Source organism: Amblyraja radiata, chromosome 28, assembly GCF_010909765.2.
Source record: "Amblyraja radiata isolate CabotCenter1 chromosome 28, sAmbRad1.1.pri, whole genome shotgun sequence".
Taxonomy (NCBI): domain Eukaryota; kingdom Metazoa; phylum Chordata; class Chondrichthyes; order Rajiformes; family Rajidae; genus Amblyraja; species Amblyraja radiata.
Genome location: NC_045983.1, coordinates 20,193,012 through 20,212,098, shown reverse-complemented (window position 1 = coordinate 20,212,098; position 19,087 = coordinate 20,193,012). Strand labels below are relative to the sequence as shown.

The window sequence follows — 19,087 nt, the reverse complement described above, 5'->3', positions numbered from 1 at the left end:
TAGTTGCTTTAGGAGGCCATTTGGCCCTTTGAGCAAGCACCGCCATTCAATATGATCATGGCTGATCATCCAAAATAGTAAGATTAAACGAGAACTTACCAGTTTGAAGTTTGATCTGTATTTTATGAGGAGTTACGATGAGGGATTACGTGCCCTCCGCTCCCACCCTCAATAATGTGGGTCAAACTGATAACTGAGGTCTCCTTTTCTTTACTATGTTTATTTCAATAACTGTGTCTATCTGTGATTCCACACTGCTGCTTTGAAGTATGCCGCGCGTGCGTGCTGAGCGGGCTCTTCACGTAGTCACTCACGTGACTCCGAAGTAAAATCAGTACCCCGTTCCTGCTTTTTCCCCATATCCCTTGATTCCTTTAGCCCCAAGAGCTAAATCCAACTCTCCCTTGAGTGAATCGGTGACGTCTATCATCAAGAATATTTGCCATCCGAGCCATATCCTCTTCTCACTGCTACCAATGGCCAGGAGGTACAGAAGCCTGAAGTCCCACACCACCAGCTTCAGGAACAGCTACATTCCTACAACCATCAGGTTCTTGCACCAACCCACACAAGCCTAATTCTACTTCAGCAACAGAACACAACAACCCACCTTTTGCACTACCAAGGACTATTTTTCTGGTTGCGTTTTTTGCACTGATTTATTTTCTTTTTCATAGTCTTTTTCTTTTCACTTTCTTGAATAAGATACGCATCGCTTATGTATGAATTGTTGTGATTGTATGCGGCCTGAGTCAATGTGCCTGTGATGCTGCTGCAAGCAAGATTTCCATTGTGCCTGTACTCCACCGCACTTGTGCAGATGACAATAAGTACTTGATTTGACTTCAACTGTCGTGCAATGCCAGTTTAAAAACCGGAGCAACGTTTGTGTAGGTTAGCAGGCGTGTTGTTGAAGTGGGTGAGTGGGTGGTTGGGAGGCAGAAAGGAAACAGTGATTTTTGTTCTGTTGTCGCAGTAGGCAGGTAGATTGTGAATGGCACAACTGTTACACTGTTTAATTGCTTACGTGATGATCAGTGATTCTTTCTCTGAATGGAAAATTAATCAGACACATTTCTCATTTAAGCAGCAGCCAGAAAAATGAGAAGAATGGACCCAAAGACCTGTCTTAATTTAATGCCTCTAGTCTATAAATACAGGAGTGAAAACATTATGTGGTTGACTAGCCAACCCCATTCAAGGTGGCTTCAGTGAAATTCTGCATGATGGTATTTTGACTGCATTTACCTTGATCCTCCTCAATGTCGATTAGCTTGATGATGAATTCTTTAAATAATGTGACCCCTTGTTGAATATTGTTCTGCAATGGTGCCATCCAAATTTCCTTTCCACGAGCTTCATTGGCATCCATGTTTCCAATACTCTGGATCACCTGCAACAAAGAAGGTTGCCTTATTCCTCCATTCCTTATGATGACGTGTAGAGGGCGGCACAGTGGTGCAAAGGGTAGAGCTATTGCCTCGCAGATCCACTGATCCGAGTGCTGTCTGTGTGGTGTTTGCACATTAGCCCTGTGACGGTGTGGATTTCCACAGAATGCTTCTGTACCCATCCCACTGCCCAATGACCTGCGGGTCGCTAGATTAAATGGTCACTATAATAGGGGCGGCACAGTAGCACAGATGTAGAGTTGCTGCCTTACAGCGCCAGAGACCCGGGTTCGATCCTGACTAGAGGAGCTGTCTATACGGAGTTTGTACGTTCTCCCCGTGACCGCGTTGGCTTTCCCCAGGTACTCTGGTTTCATCCCACATTCCAAAGATGTATATGTTTGTAGGTTAAATTGGCTTCGGAAAAAATTGTAAATTGTCACCAGTGTGTCAGATAGTACGGGGATTGCTGGTCGGCATGGACTCAGTGGGCCAAAGGGTTTGGTTCCGTACTGTATTTTTAAACTGAACTAAACTATATATTCCCAAGTGTAGGAAGGAACTGCAGATGTTGGCCTAAACCGAAGAGATACACAAAAAGCTAGAGTAACCCAGTGGGTCAGCTAGCATCTCTGGAGAAAAGGAAAGGGTGACGTTTCGGGTTGAGACCCTTCTTCAGACTCTCAAGCGTATAACGTGCCTGTACTCCACCACACTTGTGCAGATGACGGGTGGGGTTGATGGCAATGTAGGGACAATAGATTACAGGGAAACATAGTAGAGGAATGTGAGCTGACATTGAGTCTATGGGTCGAGTGGCCTCTTTTTGAAATAAGTACGAAATAAGGAGAAAGGTGAACAAAGATTTTATTGAACCTTTTACAACCTCTGTACATCTCTGTACATGCTCTGCACCCAGTGAATTGTACACACACATTGAGGGTATTCGGGCGGATGGGGAAGATGGGTGAGGGCATGTTAATAAGGCAATAAGCGACAGGAGCAGAATTAGGCCATTCGGCCCATAGTCCACTCCTCCATTCAATCATGGCTGATCTATCTCTCCCTCATAACCCCATTCTCCTGCCTCCCCCCCATAACCCCTGACACCCATACCAATCAAGAATCTATCTATCTCCACCTTAAAGATATCCATTGATGGCCTGCACAGCATTCTGCGGCAAAGAATTCCACAGATTCACCAATAACTGGAGTTAAAGCTAGGGATAAGGCAGGAGAATGGGGTTAGGAGGGAGGGATAGATCAACCATGATTGAATGGCGGAATAGACTAAATGGGCCGAATGGCCTAATTCCGCTCCTTTCATTTATAACCTTATGACCTTAAAGAAGAGTGAATCGATGGTAGACATGGCCTTGCCACTTCCCCAGGATGACATACCTTAGCCAGAAGCAGCAACGTCCTGCTGGTCCGTGCGTCTGGGTGCTTGGGGCGAAGATAGAACAGTTTGGGAGACATGATGGCTGGTGAGAAGAACCGTAGGCACAGAAAGCTGGTGACTGCCACATACTTGATGTCCTGCGTGGAAAGCAATAGGAACATCAGTGAACTCCTCTGGGCCCAGCGGCTGTTGAAATATCTGCTTCCATAATTCAGGAAGTAGAGAAAACGGTGGGGACTCACTGAATCATTTGAATCAAAGACAGAACAAACCATAACGTCTCACCACAAATTTGTTGAAAATAAGATTAAGAAGCTGAATTCACCACCATTTAGCTATAATCTTTCCATTCAGTCAATATTTACTTGGAAGTTCTAATATGGGTGCAAGTGGGGAAAGGAGAAGGGGTGACATAACCTCATCTATTTTTTGAATTCCACTCAAAGAATTCCACTGCTCAGAATTGATCTTTCCTTGTGGAAGGGATGTATGTGCCCAGCCCAAACACACCACTGTGGAAGACAGACTTCAGAGATGGAATTTATAATGGAATAACCTGCATTGGTCCTCCTAACATAGAGCACCTTCGATGTTAATTTGCGGCCTATTTGTATTTTCTAAATGAAAACATTTTCAGCACTGCTGGTTGTGGGCTACAGAGAAATGGTATATATATATATAAATGGTATATATATATATATCTCAGAGGGGGGGGGGCGGGTATAATACGTGCATATATATATATATATGTGTGTGTGTGTGTGTGTATATATATATATATATACATATATAATAACCCATCTTGTGTCTGCAGACTACTGTCAGAGAAAGTCCAGAGTAATTTTCTCCTCTGTGGTTGTGGTCTATCAATGCCAACAAGCTGTAATATCCACTGGATGTTGGGCACGTCAAGTGAGTAGGTGAATCAGTTGACTGGAATTCATTTAAACACATGGAAAGATACATGAAAAATGAACAGAAAAGGATACAAATGGACAGGGGTGGAAAACCCGGGGGGCCCGGAGGGGACGCGTCCCCCCCCCCATGTTTTGAGAGGTGGGGGACATCCCCCCCAGGTTTTTGTGATCCCGATTTTAAAATCTCCGCTTTTAGCGCTGGATTGAGCCTCCGAAGCCTTGCGCGTACGTGTGTGTGAGTGTGCGCATGCGCGCGTGGCCGCCAAAAAATTGTGTCCCCCGTCCCCTCCATGATTTGATAGCGAGTTCCGCTCTTGCAAATGGACATTTGGTCTACGCAGCGCAAAGTAGTCCATGCTGAACTGAAGCATCCCAGGTTGGATTAGAAAAAGAATAGTACAGCGCAGGAACAAGCCCTTCGGCCCACGATATCTGTGTCGAACATTGTGCCAAATTAAACTACATCCTGCTGTCTGCACTTGGTCCATATCCCTCCATTCCCCACGTATTCATCTGCCTATCTGAAACACACTTAAATCATGGTATCGACTTCCATCACCACCCCTGGCTGCACTTTCCAGGGACCTATCATTCTCTGTACAAGATACTTTCCCCATACATCTTCGTTAAACTTTACCTCCTGTGAAGTTGAAGCTTTATCCAGTATGTGACATTTCCACCCTGGGAAAAAGGTTCCATCTGTCTATCTTACCTGTGTCTCTCATCATTTTACAGACTTCTATCAGGTCCGCCCTCAGCCTTCACTGCTCCAGAGTAAACAATCCAAGCTGACCCAACCTGTCCTTTCATGCTAATATCCTCAAATCCAGGAAGCATACTGGTAAAATGCTCCTTCACCCCTCCAAAGCCTCCACATCCTTCCTGCAATGGGGTGACCCATCCAAATGCATCCTACCAAAGGTTTTATGAAACTGCAGCATAACTCCCTGACTCTTAGACTCAATGCCCCGGCAGATGAAGGCACTTTTGCACTTTATCTATTTGTGTTTTTATTTTTAGAGAGCTATCAACGTGGACCCCAAGATCACTCTGTTCATCAGCGCTCTTAAGACTGTGGAGAGGATTTTCGAATTGTGAAAAAAATCGAGAGTAATGAGTCAGGTCGAGATAAGATGAAACATTTTCTTCAACGGTTGTGAGTCTCTGGAACTCTCTTCCTCAATGCGTGGTGGAAGCAGGGGCTTTGAACATTCTTAAGGCATAGTTTGATAAATGCTAGATAAATAGAGGTTAGAAAGATTACGAGGGAAGGCGGGAATGTGGTGATGCGTTTACAAGAAGCCCAGGCCCAATCTCACTGAATGGGTGTGTAGGTTCAGGAGGTCAAATAACTCTACATTCATGTGGTCATACACATATACATTCATATGCTCTGCTCATTCAAGTGATGATGGTAGTCTGAGCAATGTCATCAATGTTGTTGTATCGGGTGTTGGAGCACGGGACTACGTGGGACTGTGACCTTGCGAGATAGAAGGATCTTGCAAAGGAGGAGAAGCTGCTCCAGCACACACCTGGTAGCGATCCTGTGGGAATCTTGCCCCCACACTTCTGAAGAGATCTCTGAAGGTGGCCCGGATCACCGAGGGGCACTGTTCCACTGAGCTCACAATGGCTTCAATCAGTTCCGTCAGGTAGGACTGGAGACACTGCGCACTCTGCTGGATTATGTCTGCCTCAGTCTGGCACCGATGGAGACCTGAACAACTGAAAGGAGAGCCTCAATTAAATTAAATTCACAATTGGAATAAATCACTATTCAATTAAGGCTGACTCGTGATCGTAAAAATGGACTCTAGAGGTTTCAATCGTAGGATAAAAGCCTCAAGCTTAGCACTGACTGATTTGCCAGTCAAAACACTCAAAGCAGGATGATGAATGAAGATCTTCAATGATCTTCCTTCCAATTTAAGTTCAGAAGTGCATGTTCAATGTTTACTGAAAAATGTGTCATTCTGTTTGCTACTCCTCAACAAATGGACTGATCCATCCAACAATGAGGAATGGGATGATTAGTGGCAGGTTACATTTGCACCATAATATTAATAATAATAATAATATCTTTTATTGTCATTGCACATAAGAGCAACGAGATTTGGTATGCAGCTTCCATCCGATGTCATAACTTAAATAACTAATAGAAGTGCCAACCACTGACCATCTGCAACAGGAGTGCTTCACATTCCATGGCATCACCATCCCTATCCCCCACCATGGACATCTCAAGGGAGCACCATAACCATGTCAATAAAACCAGTCATAGAAAGAGAGAGTCCACGAGGAGCTAACAGGGTGGCCCTGGTCCATTGGTGATACCACTGCTGATACCAATCTCTGGCATCTTATCGTCTTTACACCATTGATAAAATATTCTCCCACTTGCATGGACGAGTGCAGCTCCAGCCGCTCACAAGAAGTTTAAGACCATCTTGGAGAAGGAAGTCCACTTGACTGGGTACCCTCTAAATGTTTATTGTCTCCACCCCTGGCACACAGTGGCCGCACAGTGTGTACCATCTACAAAATGCTCTGCAGTTATTTGCCCAGGCTACTCTTACAACACTTCCCAAACCTGTGGCCTTCTCATCATGGAGGACAAGGGTAGCTGGTGCCTAGTAATACCTCCACCTGCAGGTTGAGTCCCCTCCAAGTTGCACGCCATTCTGACCTGGAAGTATATCACCAGTCTTTCATTGTTGCGGGTCTAAATCATGAAATACCCCCCTGATCAGTGGCGGACTGGCCAGGGTGTCAGCTTGCCCGATGGCAAGTGGGCCCCTGATGAAGTGGGCCCCCTTTGTCTCCTGGCAACCAATATTTTTAGACCCAGGCCGCCACTGCTCCTGATCGGGGAAGTAGGGAACTTCCTCCACAAGGACTACTGTGGTTCAAGAAGACAACTCACCACCATCTTCTCAATGTCAATTAAGGATGGGCAATAAAACCTGGCCTCACTAGCAATGCCCAGATCTTAAAAAGACAAATAACATAAGCAAATGACACAATCACCCAGATGCCTGAACATCCAGGCATTGTTATACATTTCTGTACTTAAAAAATTGGGGTTGTTTGCATTTGTCTACCCAAGGTGACATCAAGTGAAGTGTTAAATACAGCACACTGCTAGGACAGAATTAGCACATCAAAGTGCAGGGCAGGGTTTTGAAACCATTGGCAGCTCTTATGGAACCCTGTGGCAAACTCAAGCAGCAATCGCCCATTGTGGCCATGTCGCATTGGCATGGCTTCCGTATCCATGGCAGACTGGGCAGGTTAGCCGGGTGTGTGTTACCCTGCTTCCTTGAACTCCAGTTTGTTGGGATCCAGCTCCACGTACTTTCTCTCTTCAAACACCCGGTGTATGGTTGGTCCAAGGATATTGTGCAAATATTGCATCCCCGCCACCTGCAACAGTGTAACACACCAATGGTTGTACAGCAGAGACAGATAAATACCAGTGACAATAATCATTTCATTCTTCAGTTTCTGAGCATTCACCTCCTGGTCACAGAATCACCCAGTGTGGAAGGTGCAAGTACTTTCCCTTTCAACTACATCCCGTCCCCTTCCCCCTGTGTCTATGTGAATTTTCAACTTCAAACACTTACCCAATTTCCTGTTGAGTGTAACTGATGAATCTGCCTGCAATACTTTTTAAGCTGTGCATTCATACAGTAAGTTCATGAGTGTTAGCCGCAGAATTAGGCCATTCGGCCCATCACGTCTACTCCGCCATTCAATCATGGTTTATCTACCTTCCCTTCTTAACCCCATTCTCCTGCCCTCTCCCCATAATCCCTGACACCCCCGCTTACCTTTAAAAAACATTCCATGGATTTGGAAGCTAAAGAATTGTTTCGGAACAATGTATTTGGTTCGGCTGAAAAAAACATGGAAAAAATAGAAGCACAACTTCAGAAGAGATGAAACATTCTGGACTTCCTTAGCCTGTATTTTAAACTGTTCCAAATGTTGACAAAATATAGACTTCCCGATTTATTACATTTCAATAGCTTTTGTGACGTAGCCTATTGGTCAGACATAAAAAGCAGCACCTCAAAATAACAAGGATGAGCCTGAGAATTGCTGGGGTTTGCTATTAAGGTTACTGGGGTGCTATTTGTGAATTGCACAATAAGTAAGACCTTACAAACTAGAACAAGACAGAGAGAATAAAATCCTGAATCCTGAAACTATGAGAATAAGATTGGGAATGGCTAATTATCTGAAACTTGAATTAATTACTGAGTCCATGACGAGGTGTTGTTCCTCTGTCATTGAACAGTGCAGGAGGATAAAGCTGAAGAGATTTGAGTGGGAGGGAAGAATTAAAACAGATATCCTCCCTCTCTCTCTCTCTCTCTCTCTCTCTCTCTCTCTCCCTCTCTCTCTCTCTCTCCCCCTCTCCCTCTCTCTCTCCCTCCCTCTCTCTCTCTCTCTCTCTCTCTCTCTCTCTCTCTCTCTCTTTCTAATAATAATAATAATGGATGGGATTTATATAGCGCCTTTCTAATACTCAAGGCGCTTTACATCACATTATTCATTCACTCCTCAGTCACACTCGGTGGTGGTAAGCTACTTCTGTAGCCACAGCTGCCCTGGGGCAGGCTGACGGAAGCGTGGCTGCCAATCTGCGCCTACGGCCCCTCCGACCCCCACCAATCACTCACACACATTCACACACAGGCAAAGGTGGGTGAAGTGTCTTGCCCAAGGACACAACGACAGTATGCACTCCAAGCGGGATTCGAACCGGCTACCTTCCGGTTGCCAGCCGAACACTTAGCCCATTGCACCATCTGTCGTCCCAAATATTCTCTCTCTCTCTCTCCTCTTTCTCTCTCTCTTTCCAACTTTCATTTTATATTTTTTTGTAATATTCTCTTTCTCCCTCCTCATGACCTCATGAGTGTCACCAACACTTCCTATGCTTTATTTCCAATTACCAGCATCTGCAGTTTCTTGTTTATACGGACACTGTAAGCCATTTTATCAGATCAGACAAAATACATATATAATGCGATAAATATAGATATTTGATCAACTGTAATTATTAAACGTATTAGTCCACAACGCTGTGGGAACAGAACCGATCATGCAACACTTTCTAACTAATCACAACTTCCAAATGTTTTATTTTGTATGGAGTAAGTCGCTCAATTTCTTACTTGTTCTATCCAGTTCCAACTTAATGACAAAGTTTAAGAAGTGTTTTGCCAGCCCTTGTCCCAGGAAGAGTTTAACCAGATTGGTTGCGACCTCCTGCCTGTTTTCAGTGGTGGTGAGCTCATCGATCATTGCCAGCAAGTTCCCTTCTTCACCCTGTGGGGAAAGAGTATACAACCGTTACACATGGGAGCTCGCAGCGTGCAGAGTCCCTATTGTTTACTTCCGTTTAGTTTATTGTCACGTTAATGAGGGGAAATGCTCATTCAGAATTGCCTGTCGTCTGGCAGGGTGGAGGGGAGATTTACAGCTGCTGAGACAGACTCCATTCACCAGTGAGAGCGATACCAACAGGCTTGCACATTGTAAAGGGACTTTGCTTATACACATTACCATTTAGTAGGCATGCTTAGTAGGCTCCCATCAAAGAGTAAAGGAAAATCAGGCAGGAATCAATGACTTCAACAACAGCTGACTGTCCTGCTGCACATGCTGTTATTACGAACTTAAATACTGCCGCTAACAACTCTTCAAACAAGCAGGAAGATATTTGTAGGAAGCAACTGCAGTTACTCAGTGGGACAGGCAGCATCTCTGGAGAGAAGGAGTGAGTGATGTTTCAGGACAAGGCCCTTCTTCAGACTGAGAGTCAGGGGAGAGAGAAAATTCGAGATATGGAAGGGTAAGGTGTGAAAAACAAGAGATCAAAGTGGACGAGGTTCAAGGACAATGTAGATTAGATTATTGTTAGCTAGGGGAAGGTGACAACGAGGCATACAATGTCATTTTTATTCAGGAGGACAGTCAGACTGGTCGAAGAACTAGGATGGAGGATGGATGGAAAGAGAGGGAAAGCAAGGGTTACTTGAAGTTAGAGAAGTCAATATTCATGCTGTTGGGTTGAAAGCTGCCCAAGTGAAATATTTATGGTGATCTCTTGACATCTGCCTTCACCGACTGAGGGTAGCTCATCACTTCCATGACACCATATATTCCTCACAACATAGGAGGCCATTCAGTCCGTCATGTCAATGCTACGTCTCAAAGTAACCCCAATTAAGCCATCCCCCAGCCCACCCTGCATATTTCCCTGTGATCTTTTGTCACTCCGTGCCATCAACTCCTCCACTGATACTCCTACCTCCCACCTACTCTAGAGCACATACTCTGCAAGTTGTACCACACATAATAGAAACAGAAACATAGAAAATAGGTGCAGGAGTAGGCCATTCGGCCCATTCAATATGATCATGGCTGATCATTCATCTCAGTATCCTGTATCTGCCTTCTCTCCATACCCCCTGACCCCTTTAGCCACAAGGGCCACATCTAACTCCCTCTTAAATATAGCCAATGAACTGACCTCAACTACCTTCTGTGGCAGAGAATTCCACAGATTCACCACTCTCTGTGTAAAAAATGATTTTCTCATCTCAGTCCTAAAAGACTTCCCCCTTATCCTTAAACTGTGACCCCTAGTTCTGGACTTCCCCAACATCGGGAATAATTACTAGCCTCCTGTGAAAGCATAGGCTGTGGAGGAAATCTAAGTCAATGATGATCATTTATATCATAATTCAAGTTTATCATACATCTGTTTAGAAAATCTGTCAATTGCGATCCATCGTACAGTTTGGTCTCCACTGTCCAGAGACATTTCTGATTCTGAGAAGGCATGTTTAGTCTCTTACCTCTAGAATCAGTAACTGCTACTCTGAGGGTACAGACAAAGTCAATTTGGTATTGAGATGAAAAGAAATTTCTTAATGCAGAGGGTTTTAAATCTTTGAACTTCCCTGAATCAGAGTTGTGAATACTCAGTTAGGGTGTGTACTAGTTGCTACTGGTGAATTGTTGGACACTAAGTAAATCAGAGGGTTTGGAGATTATAGGCAAATGTGGACAAGGTAAATTATATTATAACAGAGCAGGCTTGAGGGAGCACATAACATGCTCCTGTTGCTATTGCTACATTTCCATGTTAAGTGAAAACTGTTTGTCAGCTGTTTCCTTCATTTTGGACAAATCATCTGATATAATTTACCAAGTTAATTACAGCAGTGAAATATATATGTTTGCAAGTTGTCTAAATTCAGGACCAGGAAAGGAATGGCCCAGCGTCTATGAATGGGCGCTCACTGACAAGAGTAAGCTGAGCTAAGGAAGCCAAGAAATTTCCAGAGTAAAAATCGAAACCCACGCAATCCTGGAAAGAACGTGCAAACTCCACACAGATAGCACCCGAGGTCAGGATCAAACCCGGGTCACTGGCACTGTGAGGCAGAAGCTCTTCCTGCTGTGCCACCGTGCCAGCCATTGTCATTGTTATAAATTAATGATGAGAATTTTGATGGTTAAATCAGGTGGGCTGAAGTGCTTTTGGAGTGAAGCTAATGTTTGTCCTTCACCAAAGCACAATCATATTCATGACAGGGCCACAACTTGCCACCTAGATGTGGGCTACCTCAAGTGGCCACCCCCAAAATGACTCTCCGGCCATTGAGACTGGTTGTGGGATGGCGACTGAGGTCCTCCTCACCATGATCTGATCTCCCCACACCAGTAACATCTGAATTGGACCAAGATGCAGCAGTTGAGCAGTGGTTCCACCACCAAGACATGTCCTGGCCAATCAATCTTTGCAATGACTTGGTGATAATTAGGACAGACAACGGAAAAATAGCAATGTGACATGAATTTTGAAAGACTTCTGACAAAGCAGGATCTCCCTAGCGACAAGGTTATCCATTCTAATAATAATAATAATAATAATAATAATAATAATAATAATAATAATAATAATAATAATAATAATAATAATAATAATAAATACTTTATTGATCCCCTCAGGGAAATTCAGAATAATAATAATAATAATAATAATAATAATAAATTTTATTTATGGGCGTCTTTCAAGAGTCTCAAGGACACCTTACAAAAATTGAGCATATAGAGGAAAAACATGTAAGGGGAATGAAATAAATAGTAGAGACATGACTAGTACACAAAGTAAAGACAGAATTCAATACAAAACACAGTATGAGGCAATTAATGCACAGATGAAAAGGGACGGGGACGTGGGGTTAAGGATAGGCAGAGGTGAAGAGATGGGTCTTGAGGCGGGACTGGAAGATGGTGAGGGACACGGAATTGCGGATCAGTTGGGGGAGGGAGTTCCAGAGCCTGGGAGCTGCCCTGGAGAAGGCTCCGTCCCCAAAACTGCGGAGGTTGGACTTGTGGATGGAGAGGAGACCGGCTGATGTGGATCTGAGGGACCGTGAGGGTTGGTAGGGGGAGAGGAGGTCAGTGAGATATGGGGGGGGCCAGATGGTGGAGGGCTTTGTAGGTGAGGACCAGGATTTTGTAGGTGACCCGGTGGGAGATGGGAAGCCAGTGAAGTTTTTTGAGGACTGGAGTGATGTGATGCCAGGATTCTATCCGAGCCTCCGCATGTATACCAGGGGCTTGCTGATCTACCCTAGCATGAATGAGGAGGTAGAGAGTGTTTCCAGATGAGCATGAAAGGTGAGACACTGTAATGACCTCAGTGCCTGGGTTGCTGCTGGATTGGGGCAGGGTGTGAAAGACCCCGCATGGTGGGGGTTGACTGAAGTGGAGGAAGCAGAGGTATCCTCGATACAATGGGAAAACAAGTCACCAGACTGGCTCCAGCACACACGGCCGCTGGCCAACACTTGTGAGTAGTTGGTCCTGGCCAGGAGGAACCCCGAGTGGAATGATGGATGAGGAGAAGAGTAGACAACAAATGAAGACACTCACATTGTTGGTTGTCGTGGACTGGAGTAGTAGCTCTGTGAGGGGCTGGTAGTAACTGGAAGGAAGAACGCTCTCATCCCGCAGTCGCAGCTGTAGACGCAGCGAACCCAGGGCTCCCCTGAAAAACACATGTGTTAGATCGCATACCAGGCCTGTGTACTTCAGAACTGTGTGCATGGGATTGGCCGTACAGCAGTCGTACCCGACATAGGCTGCAAGCATGTAAAGGCTGCAGCAATGCACTGTTGCTGATGTCAGGTGTCAGAGGTTATGGGGAGAAGGCAGGAGAATGGGGCTAGATGGGAGAGATATATCAGCCTTGTTTGAATGGCGGAGTAGGCTTGATGGGCCGAATGGCCTAATTCTACTACTATTCCTTATGACCTTATGATCCCTGGGCATTGATGGACCAGTATTTATGAAGCAAAGCGTTAATAAGTCGGCACCCTCAGCACTTTGGATGGTGCCAGAGCAGCAGATTTCTCCAGATGTTGGATGTTACTTCTACGCATGACTTTTAATGACTTTTTGACACTTGCTTGGCAGTGCAATAAATGACACACTGGCCAACCTGAGGAGCACCTTCAGCAACAGACCGGTTCCACCAAGATGCAGCACAGAACACCACAGGAGATCCTTTTTCCCCGTGGCTATCAAACTCTACAACTCATCTCCCTTCTGTCATGGGGCAGACTGACTCCCCCACCCCCACCCCCCTCCCACTCCCCCCCTCACCCCCAGCCCCTCCCCCAATCTTTGCACATCCGCACTCCTGGACTTTCCACTTGTCACTTTAATGTTTCATGCATCTTGTGTTTTATAACAGCTGGTAGAACAATTTCCCTCCTGGGATAAATAAAGTTCTATTGTATCGCAGTTGTCCAGTAAACCTGATGCGCTTAAAGAGAACAGGAAATAAACAAGCACACAGTCACAGACTCGCTTGCACTCTGGGCCTCCGGGCTCCCATTCTGGTCTCATGGTATTGGGAGTGGTTTATTATTGTCATGTAGCGAGATGAAGCGATTACCATCCTATGCACGCTATCCAGTCACATACTGTACGTGGGTATAATCAAGAGTCTGGTGTTAGACGAGGATGGAATAAAAGCATGATAGGGTAAGGGTGGACGAGATTGGAGCAGGAGTTGAGGGCAGATCAGGATTTAGCTTAGTTTGGTTTAGAGAAACAGCGTGGAAACGGGCCCTTTGGCCCACCGGGTCCGCGCTGACCAGCGATCCCCGCACATTAACACTATCCTACACCCACAAGGGACAATTTTTACATTTACCAAGCCAATTAACCTACAAACCTGTACGTCTTTGGAGTGTGGGAGGAAACCGAAGATCTCGGAGAAAACCCACGCAGGTCACGGGGGGAACGTACAAACTCCGTACAGACAGAACCCGTAGTCGGGATCGAACCCGGGTCTCCGGCGCTGCATTCGCTGTAAGGCAGCAACTCTACGGCTGCGCCACCGTGACCGCCCTGAGACTGGATGAATTCGAGGGAAAGCGTAGGTCAAAGCGGGATGAGTCGCCGCAGAACGTAATCTGTGGAAAGTGAAGGGTCTTGAAGCAGTTTCAAGCTGGGCTGCAATTCCCCGATGTGAAAGCAGTGCTTAAGAAACCACCTAACCTGATGGATCCAATCCTTTGTTCCACCCTCTTCCTGCAAGGTTTACTTAACTCCAGCAAATACAGTGCATTTTGAAAAATCTGCTCCTTTTCTCATTATGTTATGAGTGACTGGCGGACAGCAGGCCAGCAACAAGCCTTGGAACCTATTCCCCTTCAAATCTGAACAGGCTTCAGTTTTCCGATATGTTAACCTCCTTGCACCCACTATGCAACCTGTGTTTCAGGACTCAGTTAGGCAAGGTCAAATTACAGCCATCTCATTGAATTTGTGTTGAGGAAACTGAGCATGCCCGGTGTTATGATGCCATTCTGTGAAGTTGTTTTATTTCTTGCTGATTATTGGTGCACAATTAGTTATCCCATTGTTCCCTCTCTTTCCTGTGTCCTCCCCCTCACCCCACCCCAGTGCAAATCCATCCTTCCACACTCTCATCCTCTGCCCCTTCCACCTACATCCCTCCCTCTGGTTCCACATTTCACTTTTCTTTGATTCCTCTTATCCTCATCTGACACCCTTTTGTCTCCTTCTCATTTCTAGCCTTTGTCCACTACATTGGCAATCACCCCCCCCCCCCCCCCCCCCCACCTGTATCCATCTATCACTTATGCACCTATCGGACTATCCCACCATTTAAGAAGCAGTTAGACAGGTACATGGATCGGAATGGTTTTTTTTTTTTTTTTTTTTTTTAAATCAAAAATATTTATTCAAATATTAAAATAGTATTGACAATACAATAAAACAAAACACCACCATAATACAAGACGAGCTAAACAATTATATTGCAATCCTTGTCAAGGATACATTCAACCCCCCTCGGTGCCCAGCGGTCCCGGAACTCCCTCAGGGTGCCCGTAGACAGGGCGTATTCCCTTTCTAATCCCACCCGGGCACGGACGTACCCCCGGAATAGGGGCAGGCAGCCGGTTCGGGTAGAGCCCTCCACCGTCTGGCGCCGTGACTCGCGGAATTGCCAGCTTGGCCAGGCCCAGGAGCAACCCAACCAGGACATCTTCAGCCCTACTCTCTCCCCTACGCACAGGGTGTCCAAAGATGAGGATGGTGGGTGAAAAATGCAGCCAGAAGGCAAGGAGCAGCCCCTTTAGGTATTCAAACAGTGGCTGCAGCCTCACGCACTCCATGTACACGTGGTACACAGACTCTTCCAGCCCGCAAAAGTGGCAGGCGGCTGGCGAGTCTGTGAACCGCGAGAGAAACAGGTTGCAGGGAACACCTCGGTGCAATACCCTCCACCCCAGGTCCCCAATGTAGAGGGGGAGAATCCCTGCGTAGAAGGACCCCCACCGGGGGCCCCCCTCGCGACCGGAAGGGAACACCGACCGCCGCTTGGTGTCCGGACGGTGGACCAGGGCGAGGAAGTGCAGGGTGTGGAGGAGGAGCCTGTACAGGACACGCCTCCCTGCGTCTCGGAGGGAGACGAAGGGTGTCGAGGAAAGGCGGCTCAAATTGTGTGGGACCGGCTCCCGGGATGGATTACGGCGCCTTGGTCCGATGAGTACTTCCGGCTGAGCGGGGGCTTGCTCAACCACCAGTACTCCACACGTTTGAGCCCCCCGGTCACCCGATGGGGCGGGACAGGGACCGGCTGCTCTCAAGCCCGGGCCGTCACCCTCCGCCGGTGGAGGTGGGGCCTGGTCAACGGATCGGAATGATTTGGAGGGACTTGGACCAAATGCTGGCAGGTGGGACTAGTGTAGCTGGGACATGTTGGCCGGTGTGGGCAAGCTGGGCTGAAGGGCCTGTATCCACACTGTATCACTCTATGACTTGCCAGGCTTTTTCCTAGTCCCACCTCTTTATCAGCTTCCTGACCCCCCTACTATAATCAGTCTGAAAAAAGGGTCCCGACTCAAAACATCTCCTCCATGTCCTCCACAGATGATGCCAACCCGCTGAGTTACTCCAGCACTTTGTACTCTCCACAAGATTCCAGCATCTGCAGTTCAATTTGAATCTCTTCTTAGTTTAGGTATATTGTCACCTGCACCCATGTACTTTGTCTGCATGTTATCTAACTGATCGGGTAATACTCTATATAAATACAATCAAACTTAAGTACAACAGGTAGAGCAAAGAGGAAGATACAGTGTGCAGAATATAGTTCTTAGCAATGTAGTGCATGTTCCTTAGCCAAAGTCCAATGTCCACAATGGGGTAGAGGTGAATTGAACAGTAGCCTAGCTTATGGAAGGATCGTTCAGAAGCCTGATAACTGAGGGGAAGAAGCTGTTCCTGAATTCCTGAAGAAAGCGGTTTCTTGATCGGCTCTGTGCTATGTTGTTAGTTGCAAATGGTCCAATTCATGCAACTGTGAGATAGAATTGCTAAATGCTACCAGCGATCTTGTGGCCAAAGGGAGGAGGAGTGAAACGGTTTGGATGAGAGGAGCTTGCAAATCTGTAGCCACCTGCCTTGAAGGATATGAGTGGGCATTTACACGTCCAGGTGCACAAACTCCATCTGCTATTGGAAGGTGATCAACTCGATGAAAGACCCATAGGGCAGCGGTAAGGTTGTTGCCTTACAGCGCCAGACACCCGGGTTCGATCCTGACCACAGGTACTGTCTGTATGGAGTTTGTACGTTCTGGCCGAGACCTGCGTGGCTTTTCTCCGGGAACTTCGGTTTCCTCCCACACCCCAAAGATGTACAGATTTGTAGGGTAATTGGCTGCGGTAAAAAAAAAGGTAAATTGTCCCTAGTGTGTGTAGGATAGCGTGTGCGGGTATCGCTGGTCCCGGTGTGGACTCGCCGCGCCCTAGGACCTGTTTCCACGCTGTATCTCTAAACTAAACTAAACGCACTTTGGTTTGCTTGAATCGTGCTGCCGTTTCTGGCAGAGGAGATGTAGCAGATTAGAACATGCCCTAGATAGCCGAGGGACACCCTCCACTTAGTGCATAAGATTCTGGGGAAAGGCCACTATATAGTGTCACTCTGAGAACTGCAACCTGTGTTAAAACACCCCTTATACTTAGCACTGATGCAATCATGTGCATGAGATATTGGTGCCATGCTGGTAAATGTCACATGCTCACACGCTGTGGGAAACCAGGGTGTGAAGGAGGTGAGTCATTCGCCTCCGGACTGTAGGTGGCGGAGGAGTCGAGGGAGGTGTTGGTGCAGTCGGCCTGGGTATCGTGATCACATGCAAGGGATCTGGCCCGTCTCCTGATAACAATGCCAGGAGTGAAAGCCAAGAGTGTTCATTTGTCATATGTACTGGCGACAAATACAAATCAACATCGATCAAAAATACCAGGTTCCCCTCTTCACCAGCGGAGCTTTGCTTAGTTTCTGCAATGCAGCTGTGAACAGCAAAGTGCTAAATGAGGCACAACTTATCAGAAGCAGCTGGCCAGGATCCTGAGGCAACGTGTTTGAGGAATGAGGATGTCACCTATCCACTGTGCTGGCAGTACAGCCAATTCTGTCTGTGGCCTGTTGGAAGCTTGTCCAGTTTGTGAATGTCTGTAGTTGTGTGTGTGTGTGTTGTGTGTTCCTGGTTATATGTGTTTGTGTGTGTGTGTGTGTGTGTGTGTGTGTGTGTGTGTGTGTGTGTGTGTGTGTGTGTGTGTGTGTGTGTGTGTGTGTGTGTGTGTGTGTGTGTGTGTCTGTGTGTCTGTGTGTGTGTGTGTCTGTGTGTGTGTGTGTGTGTGTGTGTGTGTGTGTGTGTGTGTGTGTGTCTGTCTGTCTGTGTGTGTGTGTGTGTGTGTGTGTGTGTGTCTGTGTGTGTGTGTGTCTGTGTGTGTGTCTGTGTGTGTGTGTGTGTGTGTGTGTGTGTGTGTCTGTGTGTGTGTGTCTGTGAAGTGTTCCTGTTTACACGTGTTTGTGTGTGTGTGCCGCATGCTCACACGTATGTGTAAGTTTTCACATGTGTATGCTCATGTGTATGTTCTAGTTCACAGGTGCATGCCAAGAGCCAAGAGTGTTCTATTGTCATATGTCGCAAATAGAACAATGAAATTCTTACTTGCAACAGCACCACAGAATAAGTAAACATAGTACACTGTAAAAAATATAAAAAACGAGAACAAAAGTTCAGTGTGCGTATATATACACGTATATGTGTATATATGTGTGCGTGTGTGGGTCACATTGGGGACAGTAATTTGGGGAAGTGTGGAGTTAGCTGGATTCCTGCAAAAGAATTGCTATAAACAAGTGAACTCACCAACCCTTGAGTGCACCAATCTATCTCCTCTCAGCAGGAGTCTGTAGGTGTTATGAGATTATCAGAGCAGAATATTTGTTTTAGTTAATCCTCTTACATTTAACCGGGTAGAGCCAGCAATGGCTGCCTCGCCCAGTCTGTCTGTCGCTTCCTTCTCTGTTGTTTCTTTATTATGTCTTAAAAGTATGTTCTCAGTGTTCTTTAGCTTGTTTTATGCGGGGGGGGGGGAGGTAAACAAAAAGTAGTAAACACTGCCCAGTCCATCATCGGCTCTGACCTTCCTTCCATCGAGGGGATTTATCGCAGTCGCTGCCTCAAAAAGGCTGGCAGTATCATCAAGGACCCACACCATCCTGGCCACACACTCATCTCCCTGCTACCTTCAGGTAGAAGGTACAGGAGCCTGAAGACTGCAACAACCAGGTTCAGGAATAGCTACTTCCCCTCAGCCATCAGGCTATTAAACCTGGCTCGGACAAAACTCTGACTATTAGCAACCACTTTCTGTTATTTGCACTACCAGTTTATTTATTCATGTGTGTATATATTTATATCATGGTATATGGACACATTTATC

General features: G+C 46.2%; 1 protein-coding gene across 1 annotated transcript in view; it reads right to left on the bottom strand.

Moving 5' to 3' along the window:
- LOC116988952 (ras GTPase-activating protein 4-like) overlaps positions 1-19,087 on the bottom strand; it is a 124,498-nt gene that overhangs the window by 10,987 nt on the left and 94,424 nt on the right. Inside the window, exons 9-15 of the mRNA XM_033046004.1 lie at positions 12,678-12,792; positions 8,900-9,053; positions 7,547-7,611; positions 7,024-7,136; positions 5,246-5,438; positions 2,793-2,930; positions 1,249-1,393 (exon numbers count right to left, since the gene is read on the bottom strand). Of these exons, the coding sequence (XP_032901895.1) occupies positions 1,249-1,393; positions 2,793-2,930; positions 5,246-5,438; positions 7,024-7,136; positions 7,547-7,611; positions 8,900-9,053; positions 12,678-12,792 (923 nt within the window). The remainder of the gene's footprint in view (positions 1-1,248; positions 1,394-2,792; positions 2,931-5,245; positions 5,439-7,023; positions 7,137-7,546; positions 7,612-8,899; positions 9,054-12,677; positions 12,793-19,087) is intronic.